Source organism: Helicoverpa armigera, chromosome 7, assembly GCF_030705265.1.
Source record: "Helicoverpa armigera isolate CAAS_96S chromosome 7, ASM3070526v1, whole genome shotgun sequence".
Lineage (NCBI taxonomy): Eukaryota > Metazoa > Arthropoda > Insecta > Lepidoptera > Noctuidae > Helicoverpa > Helicoverpa armigera.
In genome coordinates, this window is record NC_087126.1 from 6,247,014 (window position 1) to 6,271,827 (window position 24,814).

General features: G+C 36.2%; 1 protein-coding gene across 1 annotated transcript; it reads left to right on the forward strand.

Annotated features, from left to right (window-relative positions):
* Positions 1–17,012: 17,012 nt before the first annotated feature.
* Positions 17,013–24,785, forward strand: LOC110380093 (glutamate receptor ionotropic, kainate 2). The gene is made up of 16 exons (XM_021339968.3): positions 17,013–17,557; positions 17,685–17,780; positions 18,074–18,217; positions 19,444–19,553; positions 20,507–20,663; positions 20,915–21,123; positions 21,516–21,701; positions 21,783–21,935; positions 22,023–22,460; positions 22,539–22,762; positions 22,842–22,979; positions 23,059–23,257; positions 23,350–23,581; positions 23,763–23,875; positions 24,069–24,224; positions 24,604–24,785. The coding sequence occupies exons 1-16, from the start codon at positions 17,545–17,547 to the stop codon at positions 24,781–24,783; spliced, it is 2,748 nt and encodes a 915-aa protein (XP_021195643.1). The 5' UTR covers positions 17,013–17,544; the 3' UTR covers positions 24,784–24,785.
* The last annotated feature ends 29 nt before the right edge of the window (positions 24,786–24,814 follow it).

The window sequence follows — 24,814 nt, forward strand, 5'->3', positions numbered from 1 at the left end:
GTAAGCTAGCCCCTAACCACCCCTCTGAATTGATATGCAAAGTTGATACAGTTTCACTAAGAAAATCCACTTACAAAGGTACTTAATTATAATTTTGAAACTACTTTGAGTCCTGGTTTATTATTAAATTATTTCATTGTATAGTGGGTTAATTTGTGTACCCTTTCACGTTTATTTATTTTCATATCCAGAGCAATGATAATAATAGATATAACTTTTGTACCACGACCTCGTCCTGAAATCCAAAAAGTTAGCATCGTTATAATTAACAAAAAGCTGAACTAAATAAACAGCACACGTAATGGATTCACAAATAAATTTGCGTAAATAACAGAAAGTTCGGTAAACACTATGAAATGAAAGCCAACTACAGCATTAAAGTTTCGCTTCGTTTCATTCCGTGTTACTAGTAAAGCAAATTGCAATCAACAAAATAACAAACAAATGCAGAGTGCACATTTGGTCGAAATGTTTTAAATAAGATTAAACTTATGAAAGTTACAATAGAAAAAGAAAAGGATGGCTTAAAAGATCCTTCAAAACGATAGTTCGCAAATCGTATTCGAGCGATAGAAAAAAAGTTGCAAATCCTTTCTAACATTTTACTTCACAGCGAAACTGACGTATATTTCCTTTGACATCTGAACAAAGAATATTCCTTGCGCATATTTTCAAAGTAGTTTGCGGAAGATAGGGAAACATGGTTGTTATCCCATGAGATGCTGAAACGCAAAAGGCGATAATACAGATACATTTACATATAAGATAACAGTGTAACAAGTACTTGTGTATATAAACCGCGAGTTATTTTCGGTTATAACAATAAGCGGTGATCAGCGATCTGTTTGTTACACTTGAAAGGTTATTGAAACAAGTTTCTCCTTGTTTAGAGGTACTTTTCAAAATTGTATCGAGGTCGAATACCCACTGTAAACCTCTAAAATAAGAACAGCTTAATTAACGATCACAAAATTTCGCAGAATACTAAAAAAATCGCTTAAAGAATTTTTAACCAGTACTTATCCTATATAAACGAAAGTTTGTATCTTGAAATCATTTCTAGGAACTCAGACCCTGAATATTACGTAGCTAAATCTGCCTAATACTCCTTTGGTTAAACCATTTGTGTTCGAGCCTCAAGATGCTTATCACATCAAGACACGTTGTAATCAAGTCTGGCCTACAGATCTCATTAGTCCTCATAGTATCGGCCGATATAGCAATATTAGTTGACCTATATACAAACAATTGTAATAGACAAAGTCGTATTAATTAGCTCGGCTAAATAACCTATATCTAAGTATATCAATGTATCTCCTATATGTTTGGCTGCAAAGTTTAGCTGAAGAAATCAACCCACATTGTGCCGTTCGAGCTCGCTTTCCCAGAGCTTATTCCCATCAACTGGGCACAAAGCCAAAACGGACTGTTACTGAGAAGTTCCCCATGGTAATCCAGCAATACTAGGCTGAACTGGGAATCAAACATTAGACAACAAACCTCACAGCATTTGCATGGTTTAGGTAGGTAACCTTTCATACAATAACTAATCATTAGTGCGTACGTGTAGAGAATTCAATAGCGACTTACCTACCTATTAAAATTAACTCTTAGCCATCTAAAATAATATTCGGTCCTCAACCAACAAACCACTTAAACTAAACCCAAATTAAATTATATTAGTACAAGTGTAATTAATGTGTAACTTCGTAAACTTTCAGGTTAATTGTAAAATTTAGTGCCACTGTGCTACGAATTTAAACCAATTATTCCGCTTCTAGCAACGAAAAGTTTTGATGAACGTTGATAAACCTCAGCTCAGACAATGGCTCGTTTCTCCCTAGAGAAAAACAAACAATTTTAAAGTGAGCTAAAAGCAGGAATGCTACTCAAACATCAAAAGGTTGCTTCCTAAAAACCGCACAAACTCGTCCATTCATAAAAGCCATATTTCAACCCTACAACTGGTCTGAGCACGTAGATATAAAGTGCTCCAGTTATATAGGCATGCCTGAGTTACACACGCCGCGAATCGTTCAAAAGTAGTGTAAAAATGCCCGCAAAATTCGTATCTCTGGCCGCAATCCAAGCGGTCAGCACCACTCCCGACAACACCAAAATTGTTTATTCCATTTTTGCTACAACTTTTAAAGTGACGTTTAATTAAAACGTTTCAGAAAAAGATCCTGACGTTGCTTTTGTACAATGACTAGGAGCATTAGTATAAACATAACTGTTTTATATTCGCAGCGCAATTTCCAGTTCTTTATTTCAGGACGTTAAAAATAAACGGTTCACACTTATTTATTCAATCTTTTTTGAACAAAGATTCCTTCGTTTAACAAAAGCGTACATTTTTATCTTCTTTGTATTTCGGAAGCAATTATTAAAAGCAATAATGCCTCGGCTTTATGCAAAAAGTCTGTCTACAGCGCTATTAAGTCAAACTTCAAAATTAATTCGTCAAAAGAGCAGTTTACGCCTAAAGTTTGGTTCGAGAACTCATTAAGAGAACAACTTAGGCTGTTCTCATCAAGGATCTGCATATACTTAGCAGCTTGGAGTACGTGGAACGTATGCCATCCCGATGATAATATCTCTTGTTCATGTAACGGGAATCTGGGGTAAGCGATACGCTTTCTTATTATCTTATTTGGCAAAGTAGTGCAAGAGTTTGCATCAAGAACTTGTTGATAAACTGGTGTCATTGAACCTCATGCCTACTTACATTTTCCGCCTTCTAGCGACCTCGAAAGACCTCAATATAAGTATGGACAAGTAAACTTCGCTAATGCTTTCCCACGTTAATTCGTTCATTCATTCAGAACTTGAAGAAAAATATATCCATGAAAGTTAGCTAAAGAGGTTGGTACCTACTTACTTTTGGACCAACATTTATGAAGAACTAACCGTTACAATACTGCCAGTAACAGAATACAAACGAGTGTGGCAAGAGGCTGACAAGGGTGCAGTAATATCTTCGACCAGAATAATAAATACAGCGCAGGGTTAATGGACGGAAATATATCCAAGTGCCATAATTACATGGTCAAAGCCGTTATATTTTACAAGTTCCGTTAGCAAATATTTCTTTCTTCTTGTGGGTTCATTGTTCTGTTACTTTTTGACTTATACAAAAATAATCAAAACTTTAAAATGGCAAAAAGATTTTTTTTTTAATTTGGCAACCTATTGTTATAATGAATGTAAAGCTTAAAAAGCAATAAAAAAATCTTCATCTCCCCTTATCAAATTGAAATTGCAAATGGAATGTCTTAATCTGCTTTCGACACTCGGCTTATTAATTTCAAAAACTTCCCTAAATTAGGTTCTTTCAGAGTAACAAAAACCTTATTTATTTTTTCAATTCCTTTATTTAATACGAGAACGTTTTAAATTACCTATCCTATACAAGCACAATTGTTTTTGCCTCAAACGCGAAATTAAGTCAAAAATAGAGCAGTTTTTGCGATCCTATTTTGTTTTCCAAATTTTCAAATTCAAATTCAAATTCAAAGTCTTTATTGCGAACTAAGTGGTATAAAAGGATCTTATCACTAGGTACGTACTTATGACTTAGTTGCCCGTTAAGGCATTGCAATTTATTAACTTATTTATATACATTAACATTAGGTTCCTATGTTACTACTTATAAATAAAACTAATTACTATTACAGAATTAAATTTAGTGAGATCATATTATTTATATCACATTCGTTTCTCATTATATTATTATTTTTCTTCGAGAAACTCTTTTACAGAGTAATAGGCTTTTTGAATGAGAAAATCTTTGAGTTTCCTTTTAAATATGGTAACAGATTTTAGGCTCTTAATTTCTGTGGGAAGTTTATTGTATATTTTAATACTCATACAAAAAATACTGTTACCGTATACTGCAGTGCGGTGTGTCTTAGTGGATAATGTATTATGATGTCTACTACTTTTTAATGTGACATAGGACATGTGTGTGTGACATATGTTCCTTTGTTCTGTATTTTGCCTCATAGGAAACGGAGATTATAGAACAACGTGTTAGGGGAAGTTGTATTCCGTAGAGTGACTACATCATTAACTAGCCTACCATTTGTCTTAGAACAATACAGTAGTTTTTATCCAGATAATTGTAGGCTTCGTCCAAAATGTGGGTGAAGACTCTAGACTTTTTTTGCGTTTCTTTGTTATACTGGTAGGTTTTATTCCGAAAAGATAACAACACTCAGGAACTGAATAGTAATTTGTGAATAAGCATTTTTTTATGAAAGCAAGATAACATCCTTTCTTAGATTAAAATATTCTACAATCGTGTTTGTTCTGAACATAAACATACTTACTGGAATAATGTGGAACAGTAAAGGAGAATCTTCTGCTTGCAAATTTTAAAGGTGAGCGGGGTATGCAAAATGAAGGCTTTAACGGAATGGTAAACGTTTTCGCCGCACAAGAAGGACTCTTTAACCAGAAAATGGCTGGAGCTTGCCTTGGCAAGGAAAGTGCCTCGACATCGCCCACAGCTAACAAACTCTCCTATTAATACCTTTTTTCTTATTTCTGCAACGCCCACTCCGGTACTTCCCTCATCTAAACTTTTAATTATTTTAATAATACCTCTACTTTTCCAAACTAGCTCAACGTCTGACGTTTTACTAGCTTTTTACATTTCTATTTGATTAGTTTTATTTGCTTGGGCAAACAGTTTTCTATTTTTGTTGTACCACGTCAAAACAACCTTATGGCGTGGGGTAACAAATGGCCTTGTCGATAAACCCATGTTCTCCTACACGTCTAGACCTATAAAACAACGTACATTAGCTTCCGCAACATTTCTCACAAACTTACGCAGCTTATTTAAAAGTAAAAGTAAAACAAGAAGTAAGATACGATCGTTAAAGGATTTCACGACACGGAATAAAAACATCCCGGGAGTGGGCGATCCCGGACAATATATTATTTGTTTAGCATCGAGCGGCGGGTGTTGACTAATGTCCGCGCCCGGTGACCTTATATTTAGATAGAACCTTTGTCTTCAATATGTCGCTGTATATCTTACAAGATTTTAGGGCCAACTGTAAAATGGAGAGTTTTTTTTTACCAAATAGAGCCACGTAATATGGAATTCGTCACACAAAGACGGATTGTAATTGAGTTTCTAATTCATTCAAGCGGATCCATACCTTTATAAACTTACTACAAGAAAAACTTAATGAGTATCGATAAAGACGCTTAAGTTGATTACAAAATATTAGAGTTGTGAAGTTTTGTTTTCATACACTTAAAGTTTCGTTGTGAACACTTCGACGGGTATCGGTTCGCTTATAAAGGGGGTGTACGATGGAGTGAACAATCTACAGATTTATTGACTAAAGGGAGCGATCCATCATTGAAACTAGTAGTTAAGTTAGTAAGGCTTACGTAAACTATTGTATAGAGAGCCATTATGGATCGTAAAGTGCCAACGGCGACAACGTCGGTACAATTTTTTTTCCTAGATCCCATCACTATGCCTATACAAGCTGAAAGAAGGTTTTGGTTGTCTTTTACGTTCATGTCATTCTTTATAACTTCTTGACTGGGGAATATTTGTATCAGGACGAGTATGAGTGAAGAAGTTACTTATAAAACAATGAAGAAAAATGTCGTGTTGTAAACATCTATGTATATAACTATACAAGGTTAAATTAATTTTGTTTTTTAGACAAGATTTTCAATGCCTGGATATTTCTACGCCTAATAGGAACCCAATAAATGTCTTCAAAAACAGGCACGAATCGTCCTAAAAACTACAATAAGAATGTAATCCAGTTCCATTAGTCTTCTATTTCGCAATGACCCAAATTGAAGGAAAAAGAATAGATATGAATTATGGAATAAGTCTGACGGATCGGCCAGACCGGACCTAACGGAGTATATAAAGGCCAAGTGATTACATAGTGTATCTAACCAAAACAAAAATGTGAAAGACTGCCAAGTTCGATAATATGGGAATGCTTCGCCTATAAAAGAAGTGAGATCTGAATAAGTACCAAGTTCCATACACATACCTCATTTAAAAATAGTTACTTTTTGATGATGTTACTTGGCAAGTTTTCATACACCTTGTATAAACCTACTAAACGCAATGAATCAAGTATTTAATTTTCTATTAAAACTTGCCAAGTAACATCATCAAAAAGTAACTATTTTTAAATGAGGTATGTGTATGGAACTTGGTACTTATTCAGATCTCACTTCTTTTATAGGCGAAGCATTCCCATATTATCGAACTTGGCAGTCTTTCACATTTTTGTTTTGGGTGGGATTTCATTTATTTTTGTAAGGTTGTTTATTTTATTTTTTTCTTATGATGAAGTTAGTTAAAGAAATGTCTCATTTATACTATCTTTTAGATTGTTTAATATGCACTATGTTTCTTACAAAGAAATGAACTAGATTAACAAAATGGACTAGATTTACCAACTGACTGACATGACATGTTATCATATATTATGTTCGTGGATCAAAGTTACACATTCGTTATTTTCGAAAGTGATTCACACTTGGCCGTTTTCATATTTTTACTTTACTTTGACTAAATACAAACCTTTGTACCATTCGAAGATATATTATATAAATATAGATACATTTAGTTCGTTTTAGTTCTTTAGGGGTATAAATTTACACCGGGTACAAAACACCTTCATTATTTTGAAACCGACTCACACTTGGCCATTTTCAGATTTTTCCCTTTACCTTGACATAAAGACCTACCTCCATGCCAAATTTCAAGTCAATACGACCATTGGAAGTGGTCTAGGTTTTTGATGAGTGAGTCAGTCAGTCAGTCAGTCAGTCAGTCAGTGAGTGTATAGTAAAAATAGCGATTTTGTGAAGTCAATATCTCAAGACCTACAATAGGTATATTAATGAAATTTTGGATTTTAGATAAATGAGGGGGTCTCAACAGATACTAGAAATTTGATATGCGTAAATAAAATAGATTTTGAGTTACAGGGGGGTCGAATTTGGCCCGAAATGGTTCGTGTAATATAACCCACGGCCGGTGTGTCGCTTTTTTTGCTCGAACTTGGCGGACACACTGCCGTGTGTCTAGATAGAAATAGTTCTATTTAGTGCGATGTACACACATTAGTTATCTCTTCAAGTGATTAATTATTCGTATTACTGATGTTTTCAGATCTTTGTTTTTGACACCTTTGAAATCGAGTTCGTAGCATTTAAATCTGTCCAGTGATGGAAATAGGATCGCCCACTATCTCATAGGACTTAAATATAACTGACCTTCAGTGGGCGCGACTGATTGTATAATTTAATGGAAACGTTAATTTATTTAAATTATCAGTGAGACTGTCATAACACTTTCGCGAAACAATAATATTTTCGAAGCTAACCGAGATTAGTTGATTCTACACTCTGCTCAATCCAGAGAGCTTAAATCTTTTACTAGATATGCATTCAAGAGTATATGTTACCTGCTTCAGACTTCTTAGAAAGTCCATATAAATTGTGTTAGTTTACTTTGATAAATACTGAGACCAAGATGTGAATAAGACGAGTAATGATATTCTTAAAAGGAGCAAAATCACATTCCGTTTCATATATACGTTGTAAAAGCAAACGCAAATGAAAAAGCTTCGAAGAATCCGAATATGAATGTTTTCGTTCTGCGTTCGATAGCTTTAAGAGATTCAAAACAGATTCGTGACTACATGATATGACACTATGTTACATCGATGATACAGTTGTAAGAGACATGGTTGTTCAAACCCCGGATAGTTTGGATTACCAAAAAGCATAAGTTTGGTTATACCTGTATAATAGAGTGCCAGTTGCAATCTATTAGTTTTTTGAATGTAATAAGATCGACTGCAAACTTTGATTGGAATCAAGATTTTCTTTAAAAATAAATCAAAGAGTCAACTGTTGGCCGAATGTTTAGTCTGATGTGTGTGGTTATTCTAACAAAATTTTTACTTTTACATGAAATATAAAGTTTGTTACCTACCAAACGCAGTAGGCAGTGGTGAAAGTCAGAGTGTGCATACGATATTCTCGCTTTACGAATTCGCTTTTAACTATACGAAACGTCGAAACGTTATTGAATTTCGAATGGCCAAGCGGTGCTATTCTGATTTTAAGCTTACCATGAAACGTCATACAAACACTCGCTCCAGTAAAACTGTAATTGAATTTTCCAGTTTACGGAATCACGTTTCGAAGCTGGATTTTCGAAACAATATGCTGGATTATGAAAAGGCGACGAGATGTACAGTGGGCTAGTATATACGATGGTGACAATGAACTCTCATATCAATTACATATTCGTAGCACATCGCTTTTAACTTTATTAACACCGACAAAAAACACAAATTAAGCTGGCACCAATATGGTAAATAATACACAGGAATATCAAACAGTGTCCGAATGACGGATGTAGCTAAATCACACTGTATCACTCTCGATTATTCCAACAGACTGGAGTGACAGATGGCTCGGCGACGCGGTCGAATTTAAACAATCTTCTGCCCAATTTCATTTGGTCGTAATAAATCAAAGTCCATTATAATCAAGGTAATTAAGTCGGTGCGGTACTTTCTTATTGGTATTTGTGGTGTTTTAGATTTTTTTCAAATATTAATTAATGAGATTGCTGCTTACTTTATTTCGAATAATGTGTTGTTCGACTTGTTAAATCACTGTACCCACCCACTTAATGAAACACGTGTGAGAAATTCATAGAATATAATATGTAAGCTCACGAAAGCAATTTATTTGTTCTTCAAACTATGTTGCTTATTATATCAGCACACAAAGCCTTTCATCTATAAATAGAGATTCATATTTACACCTACACAAAGAGCAGGTTCCTCGTACCTACTTCATTCTATAAATAACAAGAATGTGATTGCATCAACCATTTCGAAATTACGAAATAGAGCTTCCAAGCACCACCCTGTATTACGAAGCGAATTTTTGTCGGTTGTTCCACGAACGAGACGCGACGTTTCACGTTGTTACTGCATTGAAAATTAATTTTATTTATAATTACGTGCTACGCCACCGACAGCAATTATACGAGTGTTATTACCTTATTTACAGAGTACTGTAAAGCGTAAATAAATTTGCATAGCACAAGTGCTTTATGATACGGAAATGAGTAATGCCCCCGATCCTCAGGCTTCACCCAGGCCCGCCGTAAGCGGGCGTGCAGCGCGTGCACCGCACGCGGGCGGCACGTCCTAGGGGGCGGCAAATCGAGCGACCTATCACGTAATATTAAAAAAATACAATATCTTTTTACCAATTATTTGATTTCAATATTTCCGAACACAGCAATAGCGCTAAGAATATTACTTATTCTGCCGATTTCAGTTACATCTGTTAATCATTTTCAAAATTAAAAATTATTGCAAGCGATTTAAGATCAACCATTAGCGTAGTGTGGGGGGAGAGAGCAGTGGGGTCAAATGCCCTGGGCGGCACTATTTAGGGGGCGGCAAAATTAAACCATAATTACGTAATAAAAATATTTTTACTAAAAATAGATGAGCAATAAAATTTCAGAAAAAGCCGCCCTCGCTTTGGTCGTCCTCTATCAATTTTGACGGGTTCATCCTTTGCATCCCCAAAAAAATTCGCGCTCGCTGCGCTCGCGCCTCCATATCAGTTATCGCAATCAGTAGCGGTTTAAGGGTAGGGCGCGGTTGGGCAACGGCCCAGGGCGCCGGATAATAGTGCCGCCCAACCAATCCTTGATCAGAATGTTACTCCTATTTTTGTTTTAAATTTCATCAAAGATTGCAACTTACAAGAACTGTATACAAATGAATCGATAGCATGAGGGCCATCTTAACCTATGGTGCAGCGTGTGCGAATAACCCGGGCGCCGCGGGCTCAGGGGCGCCGAAGCGAATTTGTGTTTAATTCCGCGTTAAATTTGGGAAATTCTCGAAGAAACACTACTTTTATGTCCCAAAACTCAAAATTTTTCGCGCTTGCGGTTTCCTTACTCTGCGCTTCAGTTTTTTATCACATATAGCTACTTTTAATGTCCCAATACTCAAAAAAATTCGCGCTCCCTTCGCTCGCGGATTCTTCACTTCACAGTCGCTTTTTATTATATATGTTTAGGACTTTTAGTGATCCAAAACTCAAAAATTTTCGGGCTTGCTTCACTTTAGTTGATTTTATGTTTTTATTTTTCAAGAATTTTCTAGTCTACCGTAGCAAAAAGTGAGCGACGTTTTTAAGTTCTTTTATTAATAAGAAAGTAACTTCTAGTTTCTATATGAACTTTCTTATTTACGGTACTACTTTAAGTCCCAAAATTTTAATACATAGGCGCCATCATCAACAAAGAGTTATGTACGTTTGGGCAAAATTTTAAGTAATTTTTGTTTTGAGTTCTAAAATATAACAAAAAAATTCAAAAGACTTGTTCCAATGTTTTTGCATTCACCAACCAGCAATAACTTATGTTCGATTGGGCTACATTTTACGTAATTTTTGCTTCGACTTGTTAACTATAAAAAAAATATTCGCGCTCGCTTCGCTCGCGCAATCGGTAACTACATACGTCTCTGTACGTATGGGTTTGAATTGCAGTTGGAGGGCGCCGTAGAAATCTCGCCCAGGGTGCTGGTAGAGTTAAAACCGGCACTGATCGCAATTTATCTTTGTTTAATTGATCAGGCATTCAATTCCGAAAAATCATTTTTCGCGCACGTCCCATATAGCTTTTTGTTCACTTTGGCTTTTTATGATTTGTTTACTTCATGAAAACTCTAAGGAAAAAATCGCGCTCGCTTCGCTCGCGGCTTTATGTACATTTGCACTTCGTTTCTGTGCATATCTTACTTTTTGACTTTGCTTTGTTAATTTACAATGGTTTTTATTTGTTTTGTGTCCTGAGACTAATAAAATTTCGCGCTCGCTTCGCTCGCGCTTCCTTACATATGAAATATGTCTCATGCGTTGACTTTTTCAACGGGAAACCCACCAAAAACCATTAATAACATATTTTACTGAATCCGGTCCGGACCCCCTGGACCCCCCTTATATATTTTTTGACAAAACCCAGTATAATATGTAGTCGTAGGGCGGCATAATCGGTTTTGCACGCGGGCGAACAAACAGCTAGCGGCGGGCCTGGCTTCACCCCCTGCGACCGGGAAACCGTTTGAGTGCTAGGAAATTGAGTTGAGTCGAGTTACGTACGGCGCCCACGCGAGATGCAAATGTGTATGCGTGTAATGAACGCTTATGTATTCATACTTACGACTTGTCACGTTTACTTGAGCTCCGGCTTTCTGACACGACACGCTGTCTGACTCCGACCTGAGTACCTTAACACCTTTCAAACCTACGCTACATCGGTAAACCTAAAATAGTGACAAATACAATCCATTACAAAACTAAACATAGCGAAAGAAAAATTCCACGAATAAACAGGATAACTGGAAGCAAAAAATAACTGTTAATCGTTGTCTCCGCCCACGTGTTTACTCCTTCAGATAATCTTAATCTCGAAACAAACAACAGATAGGAAAATTTTGCTGACTAAAACACATTCTCTTTTTATAAGTACCAAAAACAGTTAATTAACGAAAAAAGGCCTATTTTCTGAATAGTTTTGCAAAACTAGAGGAAAACTTTAATTTTAATAGAAAGCTCAAAATGTTACTTCTCATTTTATACTCGTTTATAAAACAAAGAAAGTAGGTACTCGGACACAAAGCGATTACTTTCAAGTGATGCTAATTCACTTTATCAATTTCATTTCAAAGTTTAGGAAAATTTATTAACCTTCAGTCTAAAACGTTTTCCTTAACTCATTTCTTTTTAAGTTCAGCCCTATGAAATCTCCCGACGCTTTTTCTTGTCTTTTTAATCCGTGTCATCAATCTAAGCAATTCTTTCCACTTTAAAATGATACTAAAATACTTTTGATATTGTAGAAGTTAATCTATGTAATTTAAATAAAGTAGGAGTGTTGAAAATAGTACCTATTATTTGTATTTTGCTTCGCTGAAAGCAAGTCCGCCGACGCTGCAAGTTTTGTAAACTACCGGTAAGCGAATCGAGTTTGTAGCTAAACGTTATCAACGTGTAACCATTCGCACGTAAACTGCTATCCCACGGCGACGGCCAGCCAAACTTGGAATACAGATTCTAACAAGATATTTAACTACTAAAATAGGTTTTATGCTAATCCCAAAATGCTTGATGATAACATTGTATTGTAACAAAACAGTTGTAGAGTACCTATAAATAGTTACGGATATCGAAAGGCCAGTTTCGATATTTTGCTACAACTTTTTCGGCAAGCTTTTGGTAATTGTATTTTTCGACATATAGGTAGGTAGGTATACCAATGCTTACATCTTATGGAGGAGTAATCTCTTAGAACGAAGTATTCCAATCAATCCCAATATTTGGCAATGACAACCAACTGAGACCCGGAGGGCTATTGTCGTAAACATCATTAAATGCGATTCAAATAAGGAGTAGGTAAACTGGACTCGGGGGAGCATTGAGAGTAGGAATAAATACGTGGAACCATCCATTATTCAACAGGTAAGGGATTATTGGGGGTGTACTTCGTAGATAGATTTCGATAGCTCTTGTGTCCTGAGGACTGGCTGCATGCCAGGTGGATGACGAGGCGAGACGAAGGCGCTTTGCTTCCAGACATGTTTGAGGAATGCATAATGAAATTGGAGTTTACGTCAAGAACAGGTACGGTTTAGCATGGAATGGATGTAGGTTGCGTAATCGGTTAGGAAAGGATCCTTTTTGTTTTAAGTGGAAAGTCGGGGCGTAATATTATAATTTACTGCATGGATATGAGTCGCACGATTTTAGGTGTATTGTACTAAAATAAGAATGTAGGTACTTAATCGAAAAGATTTTTTTTAATAGTAATTATAGTTTCAAAAGAATAAGATTATGATTATAGTTTTAGAAAAAAAATATAGTTTTAGATTATGATTATAGAAAAAAAAGATTAAGATTATAGTTTCATTTCACAGTCACTACGACCTGTTATTAAACTAGTTCGACCTAAACCAATTAAAGCCTTTCAAAGAATAGACGCTAGCTAAATTTAATTTTATTATAAACTCGCTTTTAGGATCAGAAAAATAATTTTACCAAATTGGTTTATTTCGTATATTACCTATACGTATTTAACCTATGGAATAAGTAAATTGTTTAACAATAAATTAAATATCCTTTGGTTAATGTACCACAAATCATTTTTCCACCTGTAATTAATGATTTAATTAATTACAGAATTACCTCTGTGAATGTCAGTGGTCAACACATAAAATTTCTAATCAACAACATTGGCAGTACTTCGAAAACAAATGACTACATAATACAGAGGTAAGTATGTAAACAGGTAATAGTGAATATTATACCAGTAACAGATATTAATTCGACAGTTCAACCATCTCAATTTGAATCTAAATGGCACATATTACTGTGTACTCAGGATAGTATTACATGGGTATAATGAAAACCGCAAATACAAACAAACACATTTCAAACATTATATTTTCCCTTATAGCCATGTTATCCTTTCATAGTTCAAACAGGTATACGATACCTTTTTATTATTGTTCTACACGTTTAACCCACTGGTACTAAATTTTCTCGTCTTTTTCCATGAGCAGTCCTAAATCTGAATTTTCAATTGCTAAAGTGTCGATAGGTTTTTATGAATTAATTCTATTACTATGAAAATATCTAGAGCTCCCTTGATATTTTGGTTCCATAAAACCCGGAACAGTTTATTCGTATTATTCCGAGGTTACAGCAATATCAGCAGAACGTTCTGTCAGCAAAAACTTGTGTAATATAGTAGCGAGTAATTTCAATTACTGAGAAAGCTAGGCGGCAGTCTCAGCTGGCTAGTTTTCATCAGGTTTTCAGCAGTTAGAAGTTTTCCGTCGGTAATGAAGCTGTTAAGAAACGCTCAAGTTCCGTCCACCCGGCGCGCCCTGCCCGCCAGTCGCGCAGACCAACTTACTGAGCCCACACAACTTTGTTAGCGAACACTTTGTTGCATGTCTATTGAAAAACTAAGGTTCCGTAACTTATTGACCGAAATCAATTCAATATTTACTTTGCTATTCATAAGTTATGTTACGTCTCAGTTATTATTCATCCAAAAATCTCAAAACATCGGCCATATTTGAGTGAAAATTATTTTCCATTTTCAAATAGTATTCCAGTGAGAGGATCTCTGAAAACCCCGCGCGGTGCCATTACCACTTTTCCAACTTGAACAAGACCGAGTTTACACAAGTCTATAAAATTTTATGCGACTGTATCTGGGCTAGGCATTGAAAACAAGTAAGTGTCGGACCCGCGAATGTGAAAACGACCGCAGGCGACTTTTGCTCTTTAATTTCATTTAGCTGCTTCAGCGTGGCAACACTCTATTTCATAACAGTTGAACTTACTAACTTCAAACCATCTCACTCTAACATCGCACAACTTTATCAACAAATCAATCAAATAAAAGTATTCCTTATAAATCTAAATAATGTACTTAGACATAAATATATCTAATTTAATTCAATTCTTCCGTTACGTGTCTTAATTTGGCACCTTTATCGGCTGGACCTTTCTCGGAATATAATTAAGTACGTCTACTTATCTGCCCCTATTAACGCGCACACAAAGATTTTTCTTGCTCCATATTGTGTCGCTCGTCCAAATTACTCCAATAAAGAACCTACCATTAAATTACCGTCATGTCTCATGTTACTCGGTTTCAATGGGCGTAACATTCGATCTACTAAAGCCGACTTTGTTTCACCCACACAAAGAGATCAAACAACCAGTTTGAAGCTTCCAAAACTCAAAGAAATTAACACAATTCATTACTGAAGCTTTACATTCCAAATAAGTTTGTGAACTAGTCTTGTTTGAGGTCGGTCGCGACTCGGGCGATGCGTCAAAGTGCGAACAATTACGAACTCGTGTGGTCGCCTTTTATTCCACACACGAAGAGTTAAGTGCCGTTGGTGAAGACCGCACCGACCAACCCGTTATAATTAAGTTCTTGACTCGCACCAAAGGACTTTGGGGGTTAAAGGAAATTCAGACGCTTCCCACGCTACTTTAAAATGGAAATTGCGGCGAATTAGAAATGATTCAGGTCTGAGCTCTAAAGTCGATCTGATTTATGCGAACGTGACGACAATTTAAATACAGTTGGTTACATTTGAGGGGAAAGTATTTTTAACCACTCTAGCCACAACTGTTCCCATGGGGTTGACAGTTTGGAATAGGTTAAATTTCGGCAGTCAACCCCTTTTTATTTGGTTGCAATGCTAAATATAACCGAAATCTGTCTAACATAATTTTGCACTTCAATAAGTAATTTCCCTACTAAAATATGATGTACTAATAGCCAGAAATGCCCCGGGCACCGTGGTACTAGTATCATTTCAATTTATTGGCTATCTACACCATAAATTTATAAGGGGCTTATGCTTGATTTTTAAACGTAGCGGGTGTAACAAAAAATACGTTCAAAATATATTTTTCAGCGATGAGCGATACCCACGATTGGAGCACGTTTATTACATTTTTAAATCCGGTCGGCTGTCCAATAAATGGCTTCACTCTTCACGTGTGGGAAATTACTTTACGATGATGCGTGAAAATTAAAAAGCTGGTCATACAGTCACTTTGAGGCTTTGCGATTTCATTTTATCAGTAAAATAAAATACGAATCTACATATGTTTTAGTATAAGCGATACTAGTAATATACAAGTGCTAACTTGTAATAAAATACCAGAAACGGCGTCCAATCGATTTGTATCATCTCTTAACTCACTTTGTCACCTACTTTCTTCAGTACCGTACAAACTATTATAACACTTATAAAACAATTACCTACGGAATCAGTCCATTAGTCCTACAATTTATAAATATTACAAAATTGCTCGAATCGATTTAGATAAATTGACAGTACCACCAAAAACCAACACTTATTTACAGTTATCTCCATCGTATTCATTTTGAACCTTATTCAATTAATTTTAATGGCTCCTCTGTATTCGTTAGTATAAGTTTGACGAAAATGTAGAATATCTCTCGTTGATCATTACCGACTCACTTTCAGATCTCGTTAAATTACGATGAAAGGGGCTGAAAAGGATTTTGCTGTTCCAACAACTTTTATTTTATTATTTTTGGCGAAGTAATTTGTGTAACGATGAATCTGAATTAAGTAAATGTAATTATGTAAAGCGTAATGATTTGATATTAAAATCGTGATGTTTTATTGTAAAATTATGAGATCACTCAGGGTTACTTAGGTAGATTTTATGGAAAAACGGGAAAACTTATTAAACGGAAATTTTAGTAAAAGCTTTTACTATAGAGTCCTAAATCTCTGGATGCTAAAGTTAATTATTTACCTACTTCAAATCCATAAACCAAAATAGCTAATCTAACTTATGACCTAATTAATCCTTTATTTAAAATATTCAAACCTACATACATTTTCATACTCAGTAGCGTATTAACACTATCCAAATAATCCAAAATCTCATGGAGCTATTTAACAGAGCCGAATTAGCAGAACTATTGTGCGAGTTAATTCTGAACCGTCAGCAGTCTCCTACGATGATAGTAATCGTGACAGTGTGTCGGGACACTGGACCACGGCCAACTTGTCTGACCATGGCGTTTTCAGTTCACCTGGTTTGCACCACTAGGTTATAATATAGCTAGGGATATATAGGTTTAACTGCAGAGGGGTTAACAAAAAATTATTGCGCTTAATACCACCTTCATTGGATACCTTGAAGTGTCTGATGGGTACCGATCTTGTATTAAGTAAAAGGTGACGAAAAAATTGCTTTTCTAAAACATAAAATATCGTCAAACACGTTCAGCACGTTGTATGGAACAAAAAACTTGGAGAAACTGAATACGAACATTTTGTTTTCCAAAAAACTTCTACTCCTTTTTTTCTGTAATGTTCTTGTTGTTGGTGATTTACGGGACACTTAAGTCTATAAAAATTACGCAATAAAAGTTACAACATTGTACTTCGCAGACTAACAGAAAACACCATTTCCTTACATTGAAAGAAAATCGCAAAAGGCAACCTGGGTTTAATGTTCTGGAATTCGCAAACAAGGAGTGTGAAGCGGTGATATTTTACGATCGCTCAGACTTTATGAGTGGAGAAATCTGAAGTGGTTCAGATATGAGATCGCAGCTGATTTTGTCACCTGTTAAACTAAAACTAGGGCATTGCACTATTATGCTAGATAGCGATATCTATTATTAGCCGAAATTCAGTTGGCGAAACAGCTGTGATAATGTGCATCAAAGCGCGGGGACGATTCGCGGTGCATCCCGCGCTGCGCCACGCACGGCGCTCCGACATCCGGCCATCCGATGTTTGCCATGTGTCAGTAAACACCCGCCGACGACAAACTTGTAATGCGACAGCTGTGCCGCGCTGAATCTCATTGTTCCAATTCACTACTTTTATTCCGGAAAATCCAGTCTCGAAAATGTTACTCCGGGGCGAGTACCAAGTTTTTACTTTAGTAGAATTCTACTAGAAATAATTTTGTGTTTATCTCGGTGTCATTTAAATCTGTTTTCAGTTAGTATCGAAACAAAGTTGTTTGCTACAATATTGCTCTTGCAGGAGTGTACGTGACGGTGGTAACAATTATATTAATTCTTGGGAATGTTGGTGCCGTACTTCGGAAATTCGAAACTCTGAAGACGACTGTTAACATCGGTGAGTTGGTTTACGACTGAGATACGACTTTGTGCAAATATCTTGGCCTACTAAGAGAGAAATGCCATTTAGAGTGTTGCAAGTTTTCACTGCTAATTCATTTTTCTTGCAGTCTTTCCTATACTTTTCACATAATAAAATAAAAATATAAAATTATGACACAACTGTATAACGAACTGTCTGTCTTTACCATTCTAGAACACTATGCACAAATATAGATCAGTAGTGTACCTTTATACTTTATCGTATTAACATATCAATATACTTATATGCAACAATTTCCTGCTCTTCAGGTGCAATATTTCCTCCGAACACGGTGGCGGAGGTAGCGTTCGCCTCGGCCTTAGCGCGAGCCTCCATGGAGAGTGAACATTACCATTTTGTTATGAAGGCGGTTTACTCGCCGTACGGAGACAGCTTCGCGGCGTCTAAAGCAGGTCAGTCTCGTATTATCTTAATTTCCATAATGTATGAGGAATCTACGGATCAATTCTACAACTAATGTGTATATTATGATGTCAAAATAGTTCTCTATCTCTTTATTTGAACGTTTTACTTGTTACTCGTTTCTCCATTGATATCTTTAGCTTAACATAAGCTTACATAAGCGAGCAATAAAACGTATACAGGTACTAAGATTTGGTTTAATCGGCGTATATCAAAACACTTCATTACAATATCGATTAAGCGTAGCCAATATATTATATCTACAACAAAATATTTACCCAATCATAAATAAACAGTTCTCGAGAAACTCAATTAGCAACACATAATAAGCGGTGCTTCCCATAGCAAACAATACCTACGCTTCCCCGTTATTATTTGACGCCATTAATGTTAGATTAATTTTGCGCAACACACGCTAAATAAACAGCGCACGTTGTTTGATCAATTTTGCATTTTCCGATCACAATGCGTTCACCACAACTGTTTAAATTATTAACACCGCATTGAGGGCATTCCTATTGTCCTTTACTACAATTTGCTCTGACATCCAATGCTTGGACACTCTACAGTTTCATGTGATTAGAAACAAATGCACAAATAGATCGTCAGCTTTCAGTTACGTGCTGTTATTGCAGTAATAATATACTATTTACGTATGGCTAATGAAGTGGTTTGTTTAAACACAATGTTTAAATAGTCGAACAATTTACATTGCATTTAGAGAGCATATTCTATTTAATTAAAAGCTTTTACAATTATAACAATTATTAACCATGTTGAGGAATTAATAAAACATAATTAAATGTATTTTCTACCGTGCTTTCAGTTTAGGCCTAAATTCAACGACAACATAAACATCAGTTTACTTCATACAACTGTTTACTATGAATTTTCCCGTTCAATTATTAAAGTCAACAGTAGTTTTAAGAAAAAACGACGTTTAAACTGTCGGTGAACTTGTCTAATTTTACATTTAGAATACAAGGAATCTTCGTATACAAATGTTTGAACCTAGTGAGGAACAAGAGAGCCATATGAGAAGTGATACATGTAAGGATATTTCATATTATTAATCTTTAGCGTTTATTCGGTCTTGTGAAGGGGTCCCCTTTTAGAACCTTCTTCTTCCACTTCGCTCTGTCCCAACCATCTTTCTCTTCGATTTATTAACAAACGTTAGTGTAATTTATTCACCTGCATTATTCTGCATTCGCAGCATGTGAGCTGCTGTCCGGAGGCGTAATCGCAGTATTCGGGCCCACTGACCCGGTGTCGGCGTCGGCAGTTGAGGCGCATTGCCGAGCCGCCAGGGTACCTCACATACAGGTACGTATGATTGAGCACCGCTGTAGATCCCAAAACAACAAAATAAGGGTGCATCTACACGGTGCAAGTAGCTTGCGCATGTTCCAAAGGGTCTAGAGACTCGCGCCTGTACCTAAGTAGAGTACCCACCCGCGTGCTCTTGTCACGTGTCACTTGCGTTTGTTAACTTGCTTCAGCTACATGCACCCTTAAAGGTCACATCGACATAAAAGTTTCGAATAAGGGATCAGGACAGCCTTCTTTAAAGCGTAAGACAGGGGTACACAGTTTCCGTGGCGAAATATTGAACCTCTAAAATATAAGATTGATTGCCATCGACTCGCCAAGAAAGAAGGGGTACGTACATCCACATTTTGTTAGCTTTATAGAGGATCGCACATAATAAGGGCAAGTTTATTGCCGTCGATCGGGATTCAGACATTGGATTACTATTGAAAAACTGCTCATGAATAAGTACACTATCTATTTGCCTGACTTCGTAATCTAGGACCGTTGCCTCAGCATTTGTACTATATAACACAGAAACACTGGGTAATAAATTATAGGTATACGTAGTGCTTTAATTGTGAACTTCATCAAAAGCTATGCATTTCACAGTAACTTAGATGACATGCTAGAAACTTGTAGTTACAGAATGGTATTCCATACAACTTGTTAACACACTTGACGCGGTGATAACGAGCTGGCAATATAACTAGGGTAATGCGATGCGTAAGATTCTGAAGGTAACAGGCTTGGAGCAGACCTAATTAATACATTCACTAAATATATCACAGCCGACGCTGAAATAATCAACTTAGTAAGGTATGAAATACATTATAATTAATGTATATTTAGTTAGACGTAAGTAAATATTGTGTCTTTACAAATAGTCAAAGCTTTGAGCAATATCCACCTAACAAACCTGGAAACATTGAGCAAATGGTGCTAAAATTAATTTATTCATTAATTAGGCAGTATGGCGACCGCCACCGGTCCGTGGTGAGCAGCAACCAAGTCCGCCTGGCATCAACTTGTACCCCGAAGCCGTGGCGTTGTCGAAAGCAGTCGCACTCTTTATAGACGACAGTGATTGGAGATCTTATACTTTGTTATATGATGATGACCATGGTAACTAGGTTTTATTTATTAAAGGACTACTTTAAATTAAGAAAGAATGAAATAAATATATAGTAATTGCTCGAACGCCACAGAATTTTTAATCATTAATCACTCACATCAATAATTATTAAATACTAATAATCAGGCACTTTCTCTAAAAAGTCCCAATAAAAATTGAACACACTCAAAATAAAAAAAAAATGTTCCAAATCTATCACCCAGCAATCCACATTAACAATCGCACATATTTCCGTTCGCAGGACTTATAAGGTTACAAGAAGTACTAAAACATACCAACCCAGAAGTAAAATGGCTCGTGCGAAGACTAGTGCCTGGTGAAGATAATCGGCCGTTGTTAAAATCATTGAAGGGTACCGGTGAAACCAGAGTCATCCTAGACTGTCCTGCAGACAGGGTGCTTGAATATCTACGGCAAGCCAATGAGGTCAAGTTTTTCGAAGACTATATGGTATGTTTTGGTAGATGATAACTCTATTATTGCATTTCACACCAATATTGTAATGACGGCTAGTATTTCCAAACTAAAAGAAACATCAAAACTTTTTAACTTTGGATGGTGCTTTAGTTGGCCAACTATATGACTGTAATCTATAAACTTAGAACAACGTAGATACTTGATATAAATAAAACAAACACGCTTTGTTTGTACCTCGTTATCGCCAGGAAAAAGCTGCGAATTTTACCTAAGCAGAATTGAGTCCCAATATTAAGGCAAATACAGCCGCTAAATGAATTATACTAACGAGTCTTTTCCTTGATACCAGAAAAATAAACGGATGTTTATCTTTTCAATATTCAACTGACACAAGTTCCTGGTAAATAGAAGATTTTTATTTCCAGAGTTACGTTCTGATGTCTTTGGATGCCCATACCTTGGATCTGGAAGAGTTGCGCTATGGATTATCAAACGTGACATGTTTAAGGATATTTGATCACTCAGATTCAAGAACTAGGGCTTACTTAGCAGACTGGAAAGTAAGAGGCTCAGACGACGTAAAGATTCCACGGCAATCATATGAAATCACAGTGAGCTCTCATTTATTAAATCAATATTTACTATGCTTCAAAGGCGATCTCTTCATGTTTTTATATTTACATAACTTTCAGGTAGAAGCGGCACTCGCCAGTGATGCAGCCAGATTAATAACAGATGCAGTTGAAAATGCTCCTGAAGAATTCAAATTAGAAGCTCAGGAAATTAGTTGTGATTCCGAGGATCAATGGGAAAGTGGGGAAGATTTTACAAATCATTTACTAACGGTAATTAACAATAACTGTTAACGATTATCATTATGTTACCGATGATGCAAATTCAAGCGATTAATTGTTAAGTATTTCTAATTACAGAATCCTATTGTCGGTATCACTAATAAAATTAATTTAGACAACACTACGGGTGAGCGAATGAATTTTAGTGTCGAAATTATGGAATTATCGAACAGTGGGTTTAATAGCATAGCTAAGTGGAACCCAGAAGTTGGTTTTGAATATGGTCGATCTGCGGATGAAACATCCGACCGCTTAGCAGAAAAATGGCAGAACAAAACTTTCAAAGTTGTGTCCCGCATTGGAGCTCCATTCTTAGTTGAAGTAGTCCCCAAGGAAGGCGAAACGCTAACCGGCAACGATCGATATGAAGGATATTCGAAAGATTTAATACATGAAATATTAAAAGAGTTACTACACTTGAACTATGAAATCGAAATAGTGCCTGGTAATGGTTACGGTTCATATAACAAAGAGACAAAGAAATGGGATGGTCTTGTGGGACATCTTTTAGAAAGGGTTCGTGAGTAACATTACAATGTAATCTTAAATAAAGAACAGACCTTATAAATCTTAACCTCTATTTTCTTTTTTCAGAAAGCTGATTTAGCAATTTGTGATTTAACCATAACTTACGAGCGGAGATCATCTGTTGATTTTACGACCCCGTTCATGACTTTAGGCATAAGTATTTTATATTTGAAACCCACTCCTCCCGAACCGGAGCTATTTTCCTTTCTCAAGCCATTCTCGGTTGATGTATGGATCTATATGGCAGCGGCTTATTTAATGGTATCGTTATTGCTTCATATTTTAGCTAGGTGAGAGATAGAATTACAAATCACGCCAGCTATTTCAAGTTATACGTTGTCATGAATACTATGATTTATTTTCACTTAGATTGGCGCCGAACGATTGGGAGAATCCACACCCTTGTGACAAATCTCCTGAGGAATTGGAAAATATTTGGCACATTAAGAATTCTTGCTGGCTAACAATGGGCTCAATTATGACACAGGGTTCTGATATATTGCCAAAGTAAGTAATCTTACACAAAGACTTACATGGCAAATGTATTTAGTCTAAGAACTGTGAATTAAATATTGTTTTTTTCTAGAGGATATTCAACAAGATGGGTGTGTGGAATGTGGTGGTTTTTTGGTCTGATCATGTGTTCGTCGTATACAGCTAATCTAGCTGCTTTCCTCACCAATGCTGCAATGGACGACTCGATCAAAAGTGCTGAAGACCTTGCTATGCAATCTAAAATTAAATATGGAACCTTGATTGGTGGATCTACGTATTCATTTTTTAAGGTTCGATGGATATTACAAATTATTTTATTTTATTGGTTTAACTTTCACAAACATACTGTACTCATATGTTGTTACTTTATATATTTTTTCAGCGTTCTAATGTCTCGATATACCAAAGAATGTACGGAGCAATGGAGTCGGCTCGCCCATCTGTTTACGTCAAAAATAACGACGAAGGTTTGGAGCGAGTGTTGAAAGGCAAAAGGGATTATGCATACTTTATGGAATCAACGGCTATAGAATATCAGTTGGAGAGACATTGTGAATTGATGCAAGTTGGAGGATTACTCGACTCTAAAGGATATGGTATAGCCATGCCATTTGGTTAGTGTTTTCAATATAAACAACACAAAACTAAGCCCCAAACATTTTTCATCTGAATAGAAAATCGAGATTTGAATCGTTTTCCTTTTTATTCTACTCTAATGCTCTGATGCCATGTTCGATTTATTTGCTTAAAACATTATACTATATTTTCTTATTTACACTAATCTCGCATTATTAGATTCTTCGTACCGAACAGCTGTGGACAACGCATTACTGAAATTAGCCGAAAGTGGCAAACTGGTGGAGATTAAAAACCGGTGGTGGAAAGCGCCCCCGGAAAAAGCGTGTGTCGTAAGTTACTTAATAAACAGTGATTTCATGCACTACCCTAAAGTGAACTATAACATCTAAGTATACATATACAACCTAGCTTAAAGAACGATCTCTCCTACGCCTTTTTGTGTTGAATTTTGCCATAAACTCCATTGAAATTCAATCTCTAATTGCAAAACAGCAAATAATGTCCTTTTTTTGTCCTTCTCAGACTGAAGAAGCGAGTGAAGAAGGAGCGGCTGGAGAATTAGGCGTGGAGAATGTCGGCGGTGTGTTCGTAGTACTGGGTACTGGATGCGGTATGGCCGCCGCAATGGGTATATTTGAATTCCTTTGGAACGTCAGAGAAGTCGCCGTCGAACAGAAGGTACGAACTTCACTTAGCGCCAAATAGCATTCATATGTTAATGTGCTGTATATGTAGGACTTAGGAACGTAGACTAGCACATATTCGCCGCTTTGCATGAAATAGCTGTCGTTATTTTGTTTGGGAATTTCGGTCGTTTCTAAAAGGAAAATGATCTAAATAATGTTTTGGAAATATAACTAGACACAACTCTCAATTCATTTATGTAGTAATTCATAGAATAAACAATTTGACTTTAACTTTATGAACATAGACAACACAAGACCGAATAACATGAAAATGGTTTATTACTCAGAGAATCATTTTTGATTCACGCCTAAACTAATCGAATAAAAAAAATAGGTGGTTCTCAATCAGTTTTTTTTTCTTTGTTATTCAGATGACTCAATCAGAAGCATTCTGGGCGGAGCTGACATTCGCACTAAGTTTCTGGGAGACTGAAAAGCCAGTGAAGCATTCGCGTCCGTCGTCCAGTGCGTCAGAATCCCAAGGTGCTTCCCGAGCCTCCTCCGTACTCCGGTCTGCGGCTGATCTGTTCCATCTTGACGTTTTCAAATGAAAGTGCTCAAATATTGATAAAATAATTTATT